At 41.1% G+C, this 22,185-nt stretch overlaps 1 protein-coding gene across 9 annotated transcripts in view; it reads left to right on the plus strand.

The window, feature by feature from the left end:
* Positions 1–19,798, plus strand: part of LOC121927917 — a 47,135-nt gene extending 27,337 nt beyond the window's left edge. For 4 of the 9 annotated variants that reach the window (XR_006103382.1, XR_006103387.1, XR_006103384.1 and 1 more), the window contains 2 exons: positions 12,075–12,354; positions 14,637–15,645. Coding sequence is in view for 2 of the 9 variants with exons in the window: in XM_042461957.1 (XP_042317891.1) it covers positions 14,862–15,521 (660 nt within the window). In the remaining 7 variants the exon portion in view is untranslated. Of the gene's footprint in view, positions 1–2,789; positions 3,396–4,364; positions 5,081–8,397; positions 8,445–12,074; positions 12,355–14,636; positions 15,646–19,104 lie in introns of those variants that run through there. The other 5 variants (XR_006103390.1, XR_006103389.1, XM_042461958.1 and 2 more) reach the window with 5 other exon arrangements.
* Positions 19,799–22,185: the final 2,387 nt, after the last annotated feature.

The following is a 22,185-nucleotide window of genomic DNA, read 5'->3' on the forward strand; positions in this document are numbered from 1 at the left end:
CAGTCTAGCAGGTAGCATAGAGCCAGCTGCTTTTTGTACATTCACACAGGAACCAGCCTTTCGGGGTGGTTGGCAGTCGAGACCACATGTCCCCCCCCCTGAAGCACTGGGTTGTTGTGTGAATGTGCATACAGCAGCCTCAGGCTTTGGGAGAGGGCAAGAACAGAACATTCACATGGCAACCAACTTTGGGAGGTGGTTGGCAGTTGTGAACACACATTCCCACCCTTTCTCCTGAAGGTGGCAGAAGTGCAGAAAACAGATCACATGACAATGGATTGCCAAAGCACTATCGTGGGGAAATGTATAAAGAAATGATGCCAAACTGATAGGCTTTCATTCTTAAATTAGCACAATTGTGGCAGGACAACAGGCTGGTGTAATAAAGTCCTCAGAATGCTCTCACCAAACTCAGCAAGTAATAATCCCCTTTATGTTCTTGTACTAGCAGTAACACTGGATCAGCTGATGTATTTAATAACTGTGTGATATGAGATGAAACAGGACAACTAATGGATTTAAATGAAGGGTAGGTGGTGTAAATTGCCAGGAGCACTGTTAGTTTGTATGCCTAATTGCAGTTGTTCTTGTTTGGAACAGTTTTTGATTTGGAAAGGTTACTTTCAGATATTAAGAAATGAAGAAACCAACCAATCAGTCCATCAAACCTGAGCAAGGCTTTCTTTAAAATGGATGAGTCTGGCAGTTTTGGTAACTCTCACACTCAGTATTTTAAATTCTCAAATTCTTCCCATCAAATTGAGGAAGAACTTTGTCAGTGGTTGGCATCCTATTCGTGATTTATTCAGGCATAAGTCCAACTCACATTTCCGTAAGCTTTTTATTTTGGTCATTGTGGAGGTCAGAATCCGCTACCAATCTTGCGCAATGCTGAAACTCCTTTCCCAAACTCACCTTTTACTTTCTGCAGTCCCTCTAACATGTTAATGATGGAGGATGGATCAGGTACAGACCAGCCTCAAGCAACATTCTTAAAGCTGAATTCCTGCAGATGAATGTCAATGTTGGGGGGTTTCTGGACCTGCAAAGGATACTTAGGAGGTCTGATAGAATGCCTCAAAACTTTGCATTCAGCTATAGTAATATAGTTTGAATCTTGTTTGCTGCTCTCCATTCCCATGCTCTCCATCACCCAGAAAGAAAGCTGCCACAGGTAAAGTTTTGTGGGGTTGAAGAAGGAGACACAATGCCATTTTACCTAGAAGGAATCTATGTTTTCTCTTCCTAATCCAGTGTCTTGGACAATATGTGTACATACTTATCAAATATAAATGGAAAGAAAAAAATCACTGGCAAAATGCAAAAGTTAAAACTCTTTCCACAATGGAGAGGACCCTGCTGTATCTGTCATGTGGCTGTTAATTATCTAGAGGGTAATTGGTAGGGTCTCTTTTTTAGAAGTCTTCAAAAAAAGTCTCGACAGCTCTCTGCTGGGCATGCTCCAGCTTGATTTCCTGCATTGAGTTTAGTGTGTAGAAGACAGATGTTGGGACAGAAGCAGCACCATCACATTTTTGAAGAGCTGTGTGATAATGAGTGTCCCCAACCTGGTATGTTGGCATTTGCTAGACTAACAGGAATGTGGTGCCTTACGAGCCTGGTGTGATAAAGTCATCAGTTTAAAAAGCAGATTAGTTCCTGGGCATTTAATATAACATTTTATTATTCTGAGATCTAGCACCCTGATAATAAATTTCCCTTCTTAAGAATTGATTGTGGGTGGCTTCTTAGGACCCTGAGAATTTTGGGTAACAATTTGGTACCACAGGCCAAAATAATAGGGAAAGAATAGGGATAGGTTCCAATGCCACAAAAACAGAAGACCAGTGCAACATGTATCAGGAAACTTTTAATTCAAAACTAACAAAATGCAGATGTGAAGTGATATGACCATCGGCCCATTCACACTACAGAATTGTAGTACTATGATTCCACGTTAGCTGCCAGTGTTCCATCCTATGGAATCTTGGGATTTGCAGTATAGAGAGGGGAATTTAGAATTTTCAGCAAGAGTGCTCTAGTGCCTCAAAAGACCCCCAGGATGGACACATGATTAAAGTGGATTTATAGTGCTATAACTTTGAGGTGTAAGTGGGCTCCAGGTCAAGTAAGCCTTGGATAACTAAACAAGAACACTTTGAACCTTCTACAGTAAAGCTTCAGGGCCTCTTTAATCTGATGTTGATTAAGGCTTCAGCTTCTTTTAATCTAGCCCTGTATAGAAGATTTTTGCTATGAGCATTTGCAGAGTGCCTTCTTGAACTACTAAGTGAAACTATACATGTGTAAGTATGTGCCTTCGCTTTGTCAATTTATGTCAATTTATGGTGACCCAAAGAATTTCAGAGGATTTTCTTAGGTAATGAATACACAGAGGTGGTTTTGCCAGTTCCTTCCTTTGAAATATAACCTACACCATTTGGTATGCAATGATGGTCTCCCATCCAAGTATTAACTAGGGCTGACCCTGCTTAGATTCCAAGATATCCATGTTCCTTAAAACAACAACAACAACAACAACAACAACTAGGAATGAGGAAGAGTGTTCGTATCAGAAAACATTATTCTCAAGACTCAACACTTCTCATTTTAGAATAAATCACCATGTAAACAACCCTGACACATTTGAAATGTATTGATCTGGGGCTTTCTAAAAGTTCTCTGCCAGTGTTGCTCATTCACTTCATACAGTGTTCCCTTGGAAAGGATTTCCAAGAAAGAGAGGGCTGGTTTAATAAGAGAAGTAAGCTGTCAGGAGGGACTGTGGGTGGATTGCCAACTGAGATCTAGTCAGATGGCCCCTGAGATATTCAAATAAAAGTCTGCAGCAAATGTGACAATCTGAGCATGGAAAGAATTAACCTCCTGAATAGTCAAGGAAGGATCACGGCTGTCGTCTTGGCTCTGTCTTTGCATGCGCTGCTTTGGAAGTCACCTCATTTGCCTTTTCTTTCAGGAAAGAAAAGGAAAAAAAAGATGGGGAAACAACAACAAATGAAAATATTTGGCACTATTTCAGATTTCTGGCTGAGGTTCCTCCTCCTCTACCTCCTCAGTCTTTGGCTCTTTACTACTGGTACTGTGTGGCAAGCAAAATATTCCAAGCAATCAGCTCAGAGAACACCCTGCCCTCCATCTCACTCCCCACAGTTGGTGCCCATTTTCTGCTGAGTTGCATGCTGGCTAACTATGGCTCTGCACCAAGATCTCATACTTGGAATTTTTTCCCTACTGACTGGAGGCCAATGCTCTGCAGGGAAGAACTCTGTCTGCTGTTGCAAGAATGTTGGATACTTGCCATTCATAAAAATGGGATGCTGGATAAACTGTTACGCTATTAGAATGCATTAGGCAAGGATGATGGACTTCCTGTGGTGAGGACAATTCCAGTATGTGTGTGTGTGTTCTGTGTGTGTGTGTGTGCGAGAGAGAGAGAGAGAAAAGCTGGAGGAAAAGAGACACTGTTTGGGTTCCTTGGAAATTATTTCCTATTGTAATAATCCTAAAGTCCTATCTGCACTGCAGAAATAATGCAGTTTGACACCACTTTAACTGCCATGGCTCAATTCTATGGAAATCTGGGATTTGTAGTTTCACAAGATGGTTAGCTTTCTCTGTCAGAGAGCTCTAGTGGCACAACGGACTACAAATCCCAGAATTCCATGACATTGAGGAATGGTAGTTAAAGCAATGTCAAACTGCATTATTTCTGCAGTGCAGATTAGATGCAAGTTGGAATAAAAACCATCCATTTTGGATTTCTGGGGAAAACTCAAGACCTTGCTAGTTGTGCTGAACAAATATTGGAGTCCTGAGGTAAAGCTGAAGACTGAAGGCAACAGTTTCCTCTTTTTAAAGAAAATATGAAGCAATCCTGCTTTCATCAGGAAACCATGGATGCAGGGAAAGAACGAATCTATTATAGACTTTAGTGAGATATAAGCATAATATAATATAGTCTAATGGTTAAGAAGAGTGTGTTCAGAGAACGGAGAATTCCACAGTTCAAGGCCCAAGGCACTAGGTAGTCTTTTTTTAAAATTAAATGCAGGAACTCACAAAGCACCCCCGACAGATGGCCATTCAGCCTCTGTTTAAAAACCTCCAAAGGAGACTCCACCACACAGTGTCTTCCACTGTTGAACAGCTTTTACTATCAGGATGTTCTTCCTAATGTTGAGCTGGACCCTCTTTTATTCTTGTTTGAATCCATTGCTCCATGTCCTATTCTCTGGAGCAGCAGAGAAGCTTGCTCCATCCTCAATATGACACCCCTTCAAACACTTAAACAGGGCTATTATATCATCTCTTAACCTTCTCTTCTCCAGGCTAAACATGCCCAGCTCCCTAAGTCTCTCCTATAAGTCTTCCCCTAGCAGTATTTTGGATTTGGACCAGTTAATTCAATACCCAGATAGTTTACTAAAATTATTAATCAAGTGAATCAAAGAAAGGATTGATTACTTGAGCTTTGAAATGTTCTTGGTGCTGAAATAAAAATTTCATCCATTTCAAAAATATCTTAGGAAACCCCAAATTAGTCACTACTGTACTATGAAAATAGACAGCCAATAATTTTTATCAAGTATCTTTCAGCATCTAAAGAAAAAATGGTTGGCTAATGAGTTCTATCTGAGTTTAAAGCAATCAGGACCACAACCGATTGAATATTACCAGCTCCCTGTATGTTTTTGCCTGGTAAGGATTTACCAAAGATGAAATGATGTCTAGTAATCTATTAGCTAAAATGACTGCCAACATTTTGAGGTTAATACTCAAACTACTGGGCTCAAATTACAAGAAAGGAGATTTTGACCAAACATTAGAAGAAAATTTCACAGTTAAACAGTGGAACAAACTGCACTGGAAGGTGGCAATCTTTCCTCCACTGCAGGTTTTTAAAGAGACATTGTATGGCCCATCTGTCAGAGATGCTGCAGTTGTGGATATCTTGAGGGTTGGTCTAGATACCATTTGGGATCCCCTACAGCTCTAGGATGGTAAGTTTGAATTTGACCCCAGGACTCCAAGATTGACTCAGCCTTCCATCCTTTCATAGGTCAGTAAAATGAGTTCCCAGCTTGTTGGGGGAAATTGGCTTACACACTGTAAACCACTTAGAGTGGGCTGAGCTCACTATGAAACAGTATAGAAATGTAAATGTTGTTATTGCTAGGATTCTATGGATCTATGTTCATGGGAGTTTCAGTTTCAAATTGCCTGGATGATCACAGCTGACCACCTATTTTCTAAGTGATGGTAAGGTAAGATATGTGGATGCCTAGCCCGGTTTATTTTCAAGAGGCACGCGTGTATGTGTGTACAACCGTGGGCATTCATCCTTCACATTCATTACTTTTAAATGACTATGTCCCTCCACACAGAACAATACGTCCTCCCAGGCAGCTAAGGCCAAGACTTCTCTCCACATTCCTGAAGAGAAGAGAGCGTAAGAATCTTTCAGAATCACTCCTGATAAGGTTTGGAATGACGTGTGCTCCGTGATGCAGCCTTGTTGGTTTAGCATGAATCATTAACCATGGACAAAGCCTGACAATGGAGAGACCTGGCTTAAAGCCAAATCAAAGATAAAAATGCCGAACAGAAAGGCTTGAGTTTGCAAGGGCAACTTGCCATTGGCACTAGTAAGTGAGGACCAGTGATCCAAGGGTGAACCTCTCTCTATATACTGTCTCTGCTATGAAAGGCCTGTTTTCAAATCTCAGAGATGAGTGCGAAGAAGGGGGGATTAACTAAGTCCCTAACTAGTGCCCATCATATGTCACCCCCAACCAGATCACTTCTGACAACTCATTTTGAGGACTGGCATTCCAGGAAGGCAGGAATATGAGACAGTTTTGAATTCTACCATCCTTCTGTATCTCCACATTTGGCCTCTGTATATGGGTGAGGACTGGGAGAGAAGTAACCATTTATTGATGAGATCATCCCAGGTTGCTGACTGAACACCAGAGTCAGCAGTCATAAGACTTCCACTGATTAAAACAGAAAATGCAATATGGACAAATTGCTGACCTTCTTCCACTAGTAAACTTGCTCTTTCTTGCACTAGTAAACCTGCTCTTCTTGCTCTCTCTCTGTCACTCTTTCTGTGTCTCTCAAAATGGGTCCACATGATGATAAAGTAAAGATTTTTTGTGCCAACTCCAGAAATATAGATCATTTAAAGGCACAACAATATTAATGTTGAAAGAAACAAAACTACAATGGGGCCCTTGGTATCTATTGGGGTTGATTCCAGGACCGCCCATGGATACCAAAATCATGGATGCTCAAGTCCCATTAAATGAAATGCTGAGATGAAATTATCGAAAATAGGAAAATCAAGATCTGGGTTTTTTTTTTTTTTTGGAATTTATATCTTTTTTGAATATTTTGAAGCCATGGATGGTTGAATTCATGGATAAAGAAGCCATGGATATTGAGATCTGACTGTAAAGTCTATTGAATATAGGAAATTTTCATACAGGTCAATGGGAAATTCCCCCTCCCCCCCAATAAATTTTAAAAATTCAAGAAATCACTTAGAAGCTTCTCTTTTCCCCACTCCCCTCCCCTTTTTAATTCAGCTTGTGTTTGGCTTAGCCAGGAAAAATTACTTTTTAGACTACTGCTCCCAGAATCCTTCAGCCAGTATAGCCATTGTTGTTGTTGCTGTGTGCCTTCAAGTTGCTTCCAACTTATAGAGACCCTAAGGTGAACCTACTATGGGGTTTTCTTGGCAAGATTTGTTCAGAGAGGTTTGCCATTGCCTTCCCCTGAGGCTGAGAGCATGTCACCTTGCCCAAGGTCACCCAGGGGTTTTATGGCTGAGCTGGGAATTGAACCCTGGTCTCCAGAGTTGTAGTCCAACACCCAAATCAATATGTCATGCTGGCTCTCCATTATGGCCATTATGCACATCCAATACCTTGAATGTTTTGAGTGCTTGTATAAATAATACGATGCACTTTGCCATTTCACAGGTGGAAAATAGACATAATCATCTTTACCAGCCTCTTTTCCTATCCCAAGGATCTTCGCCTGAGTGCTATCTCCCCTGTTACATCATTCTTTCAGAACACTGGTGGGCGCTGATAGCAGTGTGGCCAAAATGGAGTGACTAGAAACAAGAGAGAGGTAGTTTCAAGATCTGGGGGAATCCCAAAGTATGGAGAGAGATAAAAAGATAACAAAATTATTGGGGGGGGGCATTGAAAGACAGGGCAAGCCCCTCAATATGATTCAGTTAGGACTAAGCATGAGCACATTCAGTGGCCTTGTAATGACTAAGGACAATAGCACATTACATTGGAGTCTTCTTCTTTGGAGGTTTTTAACAGAGGTTGGATGGCTATCTGTCAGGGGTGCTTTGATTCTGTGTTCCTGCATGGCAGGTGGTTGGATTGGTTGGCCTTTTTGATCTCTTCCAACTCTATGATTCTATATTCTATAATTGTTATAGCACTATTGTTCCCCTTTAAATGCTATGGCTGCCTCCCGTGGCATTCTGGGGTTGATAGTTTAGTGAAGCATAAGAGCTCTGGCTGAGAATTCCCAATGCTTCTCTCTAAACTGCAAATCCCAGGATTCAAAAGGAGGCAGCTTTAGCAGTTAAAGTGGAATAATAGTGCTATAACGGTTTAGTGCAATGTTGTCCTAAGGGTGGGATATGGAGAAATGGAAAATCTGGTGGAGGAGGCGGCGAATCAAGTGTTTTGGAAGAGAGCACAAAAGAGCATATAAGAAGAAGAAACCACTGGCATCACTTAAAATAGCACCTGCCTTGCTCTACCTCTGTCACAACCAGTGGCATCCCTGAGGTTGGTGTCACCTGGTGTGCCATGCCCTCTCCTCATCCACCCACCCAGACTGCCCCCGCCCAAAGCCTTCATGGTCCAGCATGGCTGCTGCCACATAGGACCCTAAAGGCAGCCCCCTCCCCAGTAAAAGTCTGCCAGGTTCAATGTGGCTGCTGCCATACTGGACCCTAAAAGCAGCCTCCCTCAAAAGCCTTCGAGATCCGGCATGACTGCTACCACTCAAAGGCCTTCATGGTCCAGTGTGGCTATGGCCATGCTGAAACTTGAAGGCACTACTTGGGGTGTCAACCAATGTGATCCGCACCCCATGCATCCCCCTAATGACACCACTGGTCACAATCCTCATCCACCATCTATCTAGCAGCTAGCATTCATCTAGCATCCCCAGGTATGTTGTGATATTGTGTTGAAACAAAAAGATCTTCAGCCACTGATGGAAGGACACCAGTAAAAGAGCCAGTCTGTCTTTCTCTAGAAAGGAAGTTCCAGAACCTAGAAACAGCCACTGAAAAGATCTTTTCCTCCTTTCCCACTAGAGATGGCTGTAAGAGTGGTGGGAGAGAGTGAAGAGCTCCCCTAAAGATCTCAAATCCCAGACAGGTTTGTAAAGGAGAATATTTTGTTAAGATAGATGTGAGTTAAATAGGGTTTTATAGGTCATATAATTTAAATTGTTCCTGGAAACAGACTGGTAGCCAATAGAACTCCTGTAATTAGAGAGTCAATATTCTGGCCACATGTCTTTGGACAGCTTAAATTTCTAAACACTGTTGAAAGACAGCTCCACTTAGAACATATTACAGTGATCCAAAAAGGAGGTTACTAAGGGACTGTCACTATGGCCAGGTCAGATGTTTCTAGGAAAGGGAATAGCTGGCACATAATCTTTAACTGTACAAATGCATTCCTGGCCTGCACAGAAACCTGAGCTTCCAGGCGCACAGATGATTCCACGAACTCTCTCAAACTGTGAAACCATATCTTTAGGGGGAGTGCGGTTTCTAGTCCCCAAATTGCCTTCTCTGGATTAACTTTCAACTTGAAGGCACACATCAACAATAAGATAAGCTTATCCTGAAACATTTTGATGTGAAGAAAAAAATTACAATGCAACACACTCACAAAGACACATGGGCCCTTTTATATACATTTGATATTAGGATTTTTTTTTTAAAAAAAACATCTTCAGTACCACAACATCTGAAGATGTACAAAATCTGGAGGATAACTGTATTTGATTCCACAGCTTTGAAAAGAAGTTTAGTTCAGAATGATTCACTCTGAAATGTAGACCTGACACATAACTTAGATCAATGGATTGCTTGCAAAAGAATGGTCATTATCAACAGGTCTGGCCAATTGTTCATGAGGACAGAATTCTGGGTAACAAAAAAAGTTCAGTCTGACCTAAAAGGGTAGTTCTTAATGTACGTATAGTAATGACCTTCTGTTGAAGGCCAAATTCACACAACTGTGGTTTGAACACACACTGGTTTCAACCGAAGAGGATCTTTTCCTTCTTCATGGACTGTGTGTGCATTTGAGACCATGAACAGAAAGCAAAAGTAGAGAACAGAAGAAATGAAGAAAAGAAAGAGGAGCAAGACAGCAAAAAAGAACATGCCAGCCCAGAAAGGGAATAGAAACAACACAAACATAAATACAGCCAGAACCACAATAAGTATATTCCCATCCATCTGGACCACTAAATCAACCACTATTATCACACTTTTCCACATCTCCTCTCTCCCACTTGCTTTCTTGTGTCTCTCATTTTTATTTTTCTAATGTAAGCTTAAGCAGCTTTTTATTAGCAGTGGCTGATGAGAATTATTTAACCATCAAATAATACATTTCATAAATATCATTTTCTGATTCTCCACAATGGTTCCTCATTTGACTAGGTTTTGGCTGGTCTTTTTAAAACAACCCAGGCAATCAAAATGCAAGCATCAACAGGATTGTGTTTATGAGGACTAAACTATGTATTATATTAAATATGTACTATGCAGCTGAGTCCTATTTTTCTTCTTCAAAATAAGTGCACAAGAGTCCATTCTAGACTGGGACCACTGTGCACAGGTTGCAAACCACATGTAGAAAAGGTTGAAAGCTTCCATCCATGGCAGGGTTTTTTGTTTGTTTGTTTATATGTCTTCCTTTTGCATGGGGTCTAAAAGAAGGGAGCAATTAGAAAACCAGTCTTCTATGCTGAGTGGTATAGAAATATTCTTCCAGTAGGCACATTTTCATTTTCAAAGCTTCAGAACTGTTCTAAGTGCTGATCTTCTCTCATAATCTTTAAATGGTTGAATTTCACAATAACCAAAGGCATGTCATTAATAGCTCAGAAATGCAATTTCCTTTTCATGTGCTGTTGCTTAATTATTTTTATTACTAATGGTAAGTAGTGGTAGTCTAATATAATGCCTTGAGAACTGATGTGAAAGAAACACCCTGTGCCTAAGCTAAAAAAGAAAACACAAAGGATTTGGTTAGGGGGGTGGGGCAGGACTGCCCCACACTTTAAACACGCTCTGGCATTTCATCAATTCTAATCCAGAAGGATTGCAGTCTTGGTCGTTTTGCCACTAGGGAGCTGTCTAATGCAACTGAACTCAAATTTTAGGACATAGTTATATCATACATACCAAGCATATAGTCTGCAAGATCTGTACTATTTCTGGGAACTGCACAACAAATACTATTCTTTGCCCAAACTCTTCTCTTTGGAAAATCAAGATGTCATGCAAAAGAGTCTAGCCTTCACTCTTTCATGTTTTCTAATACAGTAGAGTCTCGATTATCCGACATAAATGGGCAGGCTGATAGTTGGATAGCCGAAAATGTTGGATAATCCGGCGGCTTCAAGAAAAGCCTTGAAATCACTATGAATTGCAAACGTATTGAAGTTTTATTGCAGTAACAGTAAAAGTAACATTGCAGTAACGTTATAGGAATAACATTGTAATGTATAAACAGTCCTCTAAAAATGTAAAGAAATCACTGATCAACATTGTGATGTACAATATGTACTGTATAAACAGTTCAGTCTTCTGAAAATGTAAAGAAATCACTGAGCAGCGATGTTGGATAATCCGGAATGTTGGATAATCGAAGGTTGGATAATCGAGAGTCTACTGTATAAGTACAATACCCATATCAGAATATTCAAACCTATGGTTCTTCTGGTTATATAAATGTAAAATGCTCATCATGACAGTTTCCAAAGTCAGGGTCCCAGAGAGAGTCTAAAACTTCAGGTGGCTGTGTTGCTCCATATCAGTAATCCAGTTCTAGCAGTTCTCATTGCCACCAGGAGCAAGTCTTTTTTAAAGCTAATACTGTAGAGCTTAATTGAACATTTGGGATCAGACCACCCAAGGAGGGATCTTATTCATTGTACTGTCAAAGGGTTTTCTGAATCTCTTTCATCCTCCAGCAACCATGGCCAGTATTGGCATGGTGAGGAATGCTGGGTGTTTCAGTGCAACAACATCTGAAGGGTTACAAGACTCCCAGCTCTTCTCTATTTAAGAATTTTGCATTTGATTACAAAATTGTGCTGCTACTACTAGGTTCCCCTACAGGTAGTGGACAGTAAAAGGTTTCCAGTTAAGGCACCGAGAGCCAACAAATAAATACCAATGACAATGCCAAAGAGGTGTGAAACATTTTTTTTAAAAAAAGTGGTATTGCATAAAATAGTGACATAATCACAGAAGAGTACAGTAATATATTGATTGTAGGCGAGCATAAATACACCTCATGCTCCTACTTCATTGCAAATTCATTTTTTAAAAGGAAAAATGAGGGCAGAGAGTTCACTCCAAGAAAAAGTAGACTTGGTTGCAACAGTCAGTCCCTTTCCACTAGTACTGGTAACTCTGAGGTCAGGAGATGAACTCATTTGAGTCCCTGTAGGACTGACCATATGAAACTGTCTGAGTTTAGATTTCAAGGAGACAGGAAAAAAACACCAGTGAAGGCAGTAGTGTTGGGAAACATTTCTCACACTAAATGGCTGACAATATCACTCAGTGTTCTGAATTCTTGGATGTGGCTAACTGTGCAATTGTACATTTGTTCAGACATAACTCTCATCAATTTCAATAGCACTTAGACCTTGAATAGAGCTAAAGATTGAGGGCATGATGGCAGGAGGATACTGGGAATTGTAGGAATTTTTTCAAGCTCTGGTTTCTTTTTGTTTTCTAATACCAACTGCAGGGCACCAGATTGGAACGACATTACATGGGGAGAGAGACTGGCTGCTTTGTTCCATGCCAATGACATTCTTCACTCAAATTCACCTGGATTAGCCTCTTTATGGGCAGGTAGTAGTGTACATTGTGGGCAGTGGATTTCATGGCTGAGTGGGGAATCGAATTCTGTTTTCAGAATCACAGTCCAACAGTCAAATCACTACTGGCTCCAAATATTCTTCAGCACAGTGTTCACTGGAACAGATTTAAGTGCAATCCTATGAGGCCAACCAAAATGGTGAAAGGTATGGAAACCATGTCCTATGAGAAGTGACTTAAGAAGCTGGGTATGTTTAGCCTGGGGAAGAGAAGGTTAAGAAGTGATATGATAGCCATGTTTAAATATTTGAAGGTATATCATATTAAGGATAGAGCAAGCTGGTTTTCTGCTTCTCCAGAGACTAGGATATAGGGCAATGGATTCAAACTGCAGAAAACAAGATTCTACCTAAACATCAGGAAGAACTTCCTGAAAGTAAGAGATATTCGACAGTAGAACATATTCCCTTAGAGAGTGGTGGGCTCTCCTTCTTTGGAGATTTTTAAACAGAGGCTAGATAGCCATCTATCACAGGGAGTGCTCTGATTATGTAACACCGCATGGCATGGGATTGGATTGGATTGAGATCTTTTCCAATTCTATGATTCCATGTTTGCTACATTGAGTTCAGCGAGATTAATTACTTCCAGGTAAACTAAGATTGTAGTTTAAAATGCAAAATTTTATTCTGGATTAAGTTTCAATCTTTGTAGCAAACAAGTGGCCCATTATTTTGTGACTGATGTGAATGGCACACTCATTTTGTTAGCTGGGCAACAGCTAACAAAATGAACTTCAACAGGGAGAAATGTAAGGTACTGCACTTAGGGCGGGAAAATGAAATGCACAGATGTAGGATGGGGGACACCTGGCTGAATGAAACTACATGTGAAAGGGATCTAGGAGTCCAAGTAGACCACAAGTTGAACACAAGTCAACAGTGTGATGCGGCAGCTAAAAAAGCCAATGCGATCTTAGGCTGCATCAACAGAAGTATAGTGTCTAGATCAAGAGAAGTAATAGTGCTACTCTATTCTGCTTTGATCAGGCCCCACCTGGAATATTATTGTCCAGTTCTGGGCGCCACAATTCAAAAAGGACATTGAGAAACTGCAGCGTGTCCAAAGGAGGGCAACTAAAATGGTGAAGGGTCTGGAAACCATGCCCTATGAGGAACACCTTAGGAAGCTGGGTATGTTTAGCCTGGAGAAAAGAAGGTTAAGAGTTGATATGATAGCCCTGTTTATATATTTGAAGGGATGTCATATTGAGGAGGGAGCAAGCTTGTTTTCTGCTGCTCCAGAGACTAGGATCCAGAGCAATGGATGCAAGTTGCAAGAAAAGAGATTCCACCTCAACATTAGGAGGAACTTCCTGAAAGAAAGGGCTGTTCGACAGTGGAACACACTTCCTCGGAGTGTAGTGGAGTCTCCCTCCTTGGAGGTCTTCAAACGGAGGCTGGATGGCCATCTGTCGGGGATGCTTTGATTTGGATTTCCTGCATGGCAGGGGTTTGGAGTGGATGGCCCTTGCGGTCTCTTCCAACTCTATGATTCTATGATTCTATGATTCCTTTTTAGTACTGCAGTCATGAAGCACTCACAAAATAGTATCCTGAGGATTCTCTTCATTCAAGTGACAACATAAAAAAAATGTGCATTTGTTTCCTACATCTGTAGTCCTTAAGGGTCATGTTTTTAAACCTAGCTGCTTGGATCTGCAAAAATGTTTATGACTGTCTCTGCATAATTTATGCAACACAGCTGTAATCTGATTTTGGTGTGCCCATCAGATATCTGAAGGTGTTTGCAGTTTTAGGCACACAACCCTAAAACTATAATGTAGGGACATAGTCACATGTCTAGAGAATAAAGTTTGTGCATAGAACCCAGACTGACGTTACTACAAGAAACCATTGCACAATAGTAAGTGAGGTTTTAACATTTCTCTTTCCATTCTGAGGAAAACCCACTGAAGTTCCAGAATTAATGAGTCAACTAATTTGGCAAAAATCACATACACCCCACCTCAAACAATTGCAAAAATGAACATGACCATAGGTATTTATCATTAGAAAGCAAATAATTAGAAGTACCCTTATAAATGTAAAGTCGAAGGCTTTCATGGCCGGCATCCATAGTTTTTTGTGGGTTTTTCGGGCTATGTGGCCATGTTCTAGCAGAGTTTCTTTCTGATGTTTTGCCAGCATCTGTGGCTGGCATCTTCAGAGAATGCTTTGCCTGGAAAATTGGGTGTATATATACTGTGTGAGCCTGGGAATGCAGGAGTGATTTGCATGTGTATAGTTCTGTGTTGATGGCTGGCCTCAGGCTGGGAGGCTAATGCAAACAAGAATTAATGTCTGCTAATTGGTGATCAATTATCTGCTGAGAAAGACCCTGATTCTGAATGGTTTTCCATTTGCATTTGCTGAGTCCTTATTTTGCTATTCTTCAGGACTGGTAGCCAAATTTTGTTCATTTTCAGGGTTTCTTCTTTCCCGTTGAAAGCCTTCGACTTTACATTGGAAATCTCTACGGGGAAAAATTGTACCAAGACACTCAGAGACTGGAAAAACTCCGGACCAGGAAAGCACATCTACTCTGCTCACTAACTTTCCTGCTATGCTGCAGAGACACAGACACCATACCACAATTTCTCACAGCAAAAAGGACCTTCAAATCACCACAGGCCAACTGCATCTACAACAGGATGGAACAGCCTCTGTTACGGGAGAGAATACACACCATCTGCAAAGAACTGGACAACATAGACAAGGAACTGCTTCCACTCCACCTCAGCATCAGCCAAAAGATGAACACCCAAGACTGGGACAAAATTGACAGCCTCACCTACAGGAAAATGGAAAGAGATATGGCAGATCACACCGAAAGACAAAAACAAAAATTCAACAAATGCCATGAAAAACAGCTGAAAACCACATTGGATACATCATGCGCCATCATCAATCTCACACAGCAGCAACTCTCAAATGAGGAAACATTCATCCTGGCCAAAGGAGGCAACTTTGCAGTAACCACCACCAGAATCCCTGTTGAAGACATCATTGCCCAGGTGGAATCTGCCCTCCACCATCTCCCAGAGGAGAAAGCAGAAGAGATAAGAGGGGAAACAGCAAGGATTCTGCGCAAGGCAAAACTGCCTCCCAGCAACATAACCAAAAAGGAAAGAAAAGCCATCAAAGACCTCAATTCAGATCCAGAAATCATCATCCTCCCAGTGGACAAAGGCAATGCCACAGTAATCATTGATACAGAACAATACAAACAAAAAAATCAAGGCACTCCTGGATCCTACAACATACAAAAAGCTGAAACAAGACCCAACCAGCAAAATCAACAGAAAAACTAACACCCTGATCAAAAACTCCTCAATTCAGCCAACCACAAGACAAAGTTTGTGCAAATCTGAGGCTCACCCACCAAGACTTTATGGACTTCCCAAGATCCACAAGGATTCCATTCCACTCTGACCCATAGTGAGTGCCATTGGATACCCCACATATGACTTGGCCAAGTTTCTGGCCACACAATTACAAACCCATATAGGGCAGACCCCCCACTACATCAAGGACTCAGCTCACTTCATAGGAAAAATCAAGAACCTGGAACTAAAATCTGGAGACATTTTAATCAGCTTTGATGTGGTCTCCCTGTTCACCAAAGTCCCCATAATGGACACCATGACACTCATCCAACAGATTTTTCCAGAAGACATCACAGCCCTGTTCAAACATTGCCTCACCACAAGCTATTTCCAGTGGGACAATGGATTCTATGAACAGAGAGATGGAGTGGCAATGGGAAGCCCTCTAAGCCCAGTGATAGCAAACTTTTACATGGAACACTTTGAAAAGCAAGCCCTGGAAACAGCACCAAAAAAGCCCAAAACTTGGTTCCAATACACAGATGACACTTTCACCATCTCGAGCCATGGAGAAGAAGACCTGGCTGTATTCCTGAACCATCTGAACAACATCCACCCCAACTTCCAATTCACTATGGAAAAAGAAAAGGAAGGAACACTGCCATTTTTGGATGTCCTTGTCATCCGCAAACCGAACCTACGCTTGGGTCACACAGTATACCGAAAACCCACACATACAGACCGATACCTGCGCAAGATCTCAGTTTTTATTGTTCACTCTGTTTTTAATAATTATATTTGTAACTGTATCAATCAAATTGATTTGCTTACATCAGTAACTTGCAGGATGCTTCCAGATGGAGTTTTTATTATGCAATTTGACTAATTAACAGAATTAAGTGAGGACACAAATTCCATTGGGTTCCATTTGCAACCCTCCCCCTGTTTTTCCATGTCATCTTCCATCTTTTTGTTTGCATGGAAAATCAATTAGAAAAAAAATGAAATAGCTGCTCAATATCTTTTGATTGGTTGGAGCTGTCTTAAAATACTACAATGCAACAAACAAACAATCAAGAGGTAGCCCAGTTCCATCATGTCTAGGCCCAGAAGCAGATTAAAGGCCCTCCTTCCATTCCAACTCTCATTCCCTGATTTCGAAGGGAGGGAAGAACCAGCAGTATCTGCTGTTAAGTCTTATTTAGATTATAAATCTGAGGGCAGGGGATTGGCAAATTAATGATTTGTAAGCCACTGTGGGAGCTTTTGTGGCATAAATAAATAATCCCAGAAGGTGGTGCTGGGGACTCCTGTTCGACTTCCTTGCCATTGACCTGTGGGGTCCCTCAGGTTTCTGTGTTGTCCCCTATGCTGTTTAACATATACACGAAACCACTGGGAGAGGTTGTCCGGTGTTTTGGGGTGCGGTGTCATCAATATGCAAATGATACTCAACTCTACTACTCCTTCCCACCTCAATCCAAAGAGGCTGTCCTGGTCCTAAACCAGTGTTTGTCTTCAGTAATAAACTGGATGAGGGCAAACAAGTTGAAACTTAATCCAGACAAGACACAAAGCAGATCAGGGAATAGGGATCCAGACTGTGTTAGATGGAGTCACATCCCCCCTGAAGACACAAGTTCACAGTTTGGGGGTACTCTTGGACTCAGCTTTGAACCTGGAGGCCCAGGTCTCAGCTGTGACAGGGAGTGCTTTCGCACATTTAAAACTTGTACACCAGCTGCGCCTGTTCCTTTAGAAGTCAGATTTGGCCATGGTGGTACATGCCTTGGTTACATCCCATTTGGACTACTGTAATGGGCTCTACATGGGGCTGCCTTCTCTCTGTCCCAACACCATCACAAACATAATTGGTGGAGACACGAGGGAGGGTCTTCTCGGTGGCTGCCCCTAGACTCTAGAACTTTCTAGTCAGGGAGATCAGAATGGCTTCCTCTTTGATGGTCTTCCGCCAGCAGGTGAAGACCTACCTGTTCACATAGGCGTTTATGGTATTGCTATAAGGACAGACCAGGATGTTGGACCAATTTTAAAATTCTTTTAATGTATGTTTTTTAAAATGTTTTTAATTGTACTGTTTTTAATGCTGTGAAACCACTCTGAATCCCAGTCCTGGGAAAAGAGCGGGATACAAACAAACAAACAAACAAAAATAAACAGCTGGTACTGTTTATCAAACTGATGGGAAGGTATATACAAATTACCTTAAGTGAGGGATATCTACACAATTTCCTCTTTTACTCCTGGGATTGTTTCTTGTCGTTGAAAAGTTGGCAGCAAATTTTCTCATGCTCTACAATTCAGCCCAGGCTGAAAAGAGAGTACTGTTTACGGTATTCTAATATATTTGAAACCTGATAGAAATCTGAAGTCTTTTAAGTGTATGGATAGGAAAATTAGGTGGTTGCATTGAATTGAAAAGTGATGTGACTGGACTGGGAACATGGTGCTATGGTCCAGGGTACTATACTTCAATCTATATATAGGTGCTAGATTACTGGCAGATGGGCATCACAGTCCTGAAATGTACAACATTAGGAAGCTATGTTATGTCTGGCAGAATCTTTCCAGGCTTTCAGGCCATTGCTATATGAATATTTTTTGTCATTGTTGTTAGAGATGCCAAGTATTTACCAAGGTGATCTTATGTATGAAAAGCACAATACTACCACTGAATGATAGTCTACATACAATGTTTTTGGGTTTCCCAGAGGCATCCAGAAGGAACATCATGTAATACAGAAACTTGTATTACAGGGACCTTTGGTCTCATCCTATAGAATTTCTCTTTCAGTCTTAATTCTTGAATTTAAAGATTAGAGTTAGGATAGCACTCAAAAAGAGAAAAGAAGGAAATGTTGAGAGACTTTAAGTAGCAAGCCTACATAAATGTAATAAAGTAATGTCACCCCTCCAGGCATGATAGCCAGAGCCCTACTGGAAACATAAAGGTTGCTTAGGAAAATTAAAGCCTGCTTTACTGTCTTTTTGGTGGTGGCATCTTTGTTGTGGAATCCCTTCCCCACTCAAGAATCTCCCTTTGTGCGTACATTATGCTTTTTTAGGTACTAGGTGAATATCTTTATACTGTCTAGTTTTTATTAATCATGATTGTTAAAAGAGTGGTATACAAATGGTATAGATAATTTAAAAAGACATTTATAAGAAATGCAGTTCTTGGTCTCATCTAGTAAATCCCATGAATCAATAGAGCACACATAGGTGTGAGTCCATTAGAATGTCTACTCTACTGCAGACTAGCAACTAGATTTAACCCTATAGTTTTATGATAGTAAAGTAAAAAGGGGGACATGGTGACTCTGAAGCAGAATTTGTGGAACACTGAGGTTGAGTAAATATGGTTGGAAGCATTACATGCATTGTAAACATCCCAAAGGTAAAGTAGATGTGCCCTTTCACCAATCCAAAAATGGGAAGGTTAGTTTTGGTTTTTTTGTTTGTTTGTTTTAAATCATTACCATTTATTCAAACAAGCCATGAGAGACTCAAGTTCAAATACTTAGTTGTTTTTCTATGGAATTCCCAGGTCTCCATTGAGAGAGAATTGGTACAGAATTAGCTGGAATAAATAGAACAGGAGAAATACCAAGGAGATTGCTGGGAGCTGAGAAAAACAGCGACGAGGAAGAGGAACAGGGAAAATCCCAAATACCTTCCCACAAACCACCTGAAGAACTTGTCTCGCAAGCCCTGAGTGTTTGTTGTTTCCATTAAGTCCACCTTTGGCACACATTAAAAAAACCCAACCCCTGCTGTTAATAACAAAAGGAATGGAACATTATGGCCAGGGGTGGGTGGGTTGAGAACATGTCTGTATAGCAAAGGCTCCACTGGATTTGTATGTGCTCATAATATAACACAATAGAGAGACAGATAACCAAAGAGTCTGCCTATCTAGCTACATATCTTTCTAGAGAGTGTGATTACAATATATGTAACACAACAGAAATGTGCATGCTGTTAACCTCTACACTGGAAATGATGAATAATCCCTATACAGCACATACATGGACAGCAACATTTGACCCCCTTTCGGACATATTAGACAAAAGAAACAAACTCTCATTTAGTTTCTTAATCTGGATTATGAGAATTCCAATATATTGTGGGACTAAAATGACTCATGTGCACAGGAGTGTTTATTGGTGTGCATGAGTGTAGGATAAAGGATATTCCACAATACACAAACACCTGGAGCCAGGAAACCCACATTCACACAATGGGGAAAGTTTGTTCTGAGTAGGTCCTAACTCACCCACCCTTCATTTGCCAAAAAAGAAGTAATCAGCACAACTGCAGTAGAATAGTTGTAGGATTCCCCCCCAACGCTTTTTCTCTCTGCAAAAAGTCTACTATCTATGGCTAAAACCAAGGGATGTTGCTTCAGGAGACAATGCCGTAAAATACCTACTTTGTAGTGTGAATTCTACAACAAAATACTACTCTGATGGACTATTTATTTAAGATATATCTATCACAAGCTCACAAGGGCTCCTGAGGTGATGGAAACAGAATGTCCCATCTGCTTGGATGAAAGTTAATCAGTAATTTTGAAAGGTTTTTAACTGACCACCAGAGTCATTCCATGTGGTCATGGGGAAGTCTGATTCTGTAGACTCTGGTAACTCTGTAGGCTGTCAGGGTTCATAGAATCATTGAGTTGCAACTATCCCATGATCCAAGAACCATCATCCTGAGCCATGAAGGAATACACATCATGACAGACACAATCCAAACTCTGTTTAAAGACCAAAGAAGGAGAGCCCACCACCCTTTAAGGTGGCTGCATCTCTACTGCAGAAATAATGCAATTTGATACCATTTTAACTGTCATGGCTTACTGCTTTGGAATCCTGGGATTTGTAATTTTTAAGATTATTGCATGGGGCTTGGGGAACAGGAACGGGGTGGAATGGAATGGAATGAAAATGGGGAGGAATGGGGGAAAATACATATTATCGCATGGTAGAATGCCACCAATGCCGCTGGAAGTCCCTGATCTGTTCCCCCATCTATTCCACAACAGTTCTTGAAAATTGGATGCTGTGGGATGGATGGGGAACGGATTGGGGACTCCTGGCGGCATCGTCGGTGTTCTCCCATGAGATAACATGCGTTTTTCCCCTGTTCCGTCCCGTTTTCATTCCCTTCCCTTCCACCCCATTCCCATTCCCCAAGCCCCATGTGATAAGGTTATTTGTGAGACATTGATCCTCCTCTATCAGAGAGCTCTGGTGCAATAAAAATACAAATCCCAGGATTCCATAGCATCCTTAAACTGCATTACTTCTACAGTAGATATACACCTATGCTACTGTCAGACAGCTGTTACAGTCAAGTTCTTACTAATGTTTAGGTGGAACATGTTACAATTTGAAACCATTGGTTCCTGTTTCAGTCTCAGGAGCAACAGAAAACAATCTCACTCCATCTTCTACATAAAATCCCTTCAAGTATTTAAACATGACTATCATATCACCTTTCAATCTTCTCCAAGCTGGCAAATGTAGTATCAGAGCCATTGGCAATAATCTTTGAGGGGTCCTGGAGAACAGGAGAAGTGCCAGCCGACTAGAGGAGGGCAAACGTTGTCCCCATCTTCAAAAAAGGGAAAAAAGAGGATCCCAACAATTATCGTCCAGTTAGTCTGACATCAATAGCAGGAAAGATTCTAGAGCAGATAATTAAACAAAAAGTCTGTGAACATCTAGAAAGCAATTCCATAATCACAAAAAGTCAACACGGGTTTCAGAGAAACAAGTCATGCCAGACAAACCTAATCTCTTTTTTTGATAAAATTACCAACTTGTTAGATGAAGGGAATGCTGTGGATGTAGTATATCTTGATTTCAGTAAGGCCTTTGACAAAGTTCCCCATGATATTCTTGCAAACAAGCTTGTAAAATGTGGGCTAGACAAAGTAACTGTTACATGGATTTGTAATTGGTTGACTGGCCGAAGCCAAAGAGTGCTCAACAATGGCTCCTTTTCATCCTGGAGGGAAGTGACCAGTGGGGTCCCACAGGGCTCTGTCCTGGGCCCAGTGCTATTCAACATCTTTATCAATGACTTGGAGGACAAAATTGGGGGCATACTTATCAAATTTGCAGATGACACCAAATTAGGGGGAATAGCTAATACCCTAGAGGACAGGATCAAGATTCAAAATGACCTGAACAGACTAGAAAAGTGGGCCAAAGCTAACAAAATGAAATTCAACACAGAGAAATGTAAGGTACTGCACTTAGGGCGGAAAAATGAAAAGCACAGATATAGGATGGAGGACACCTGGCTGAATGAAACTACGTGTGAAAGGGATCTAGGAGTCCAAGTAGACCACAAGTTGAACATGAGTCAACAGTGTGATGCGGCAGCTAACAAGGCCAATGTGATTTTAGGCTGCATCAATAGAAATATAGTGTCTAGATCAAGGGAAGTCATAGTGCCACTATATTCTGCTCTGGTCAGGCCCCACCTGGAATATTGTATCCAGTTCTGGGCACCACAATTCAAAAAGGACATTGAGAAACTGGAGCGTGTCCAAAGGAGGGCGACTAAAATGGTGAAAGGTATGGAAACCATGCCCTACGAGGAACGACTTCGGGAG

The sequence above is a fragment of the Sceloporus undulatus genome, chromosome 4, assembly GCF_019175285.1.
Source record: "Sceloporus undulatus isolate JIND9_A2432 ecotype Alabama chromosome 4, SceUnd_v1.1, whole genome shotgun sequence".
Taxonomy (NCBI): Eukaryota; Metazoa; Chordata; class Lepidosauria; order Squamata; family Phrynosomatidae; genus Sceloporus; species Sceloporus undulatus.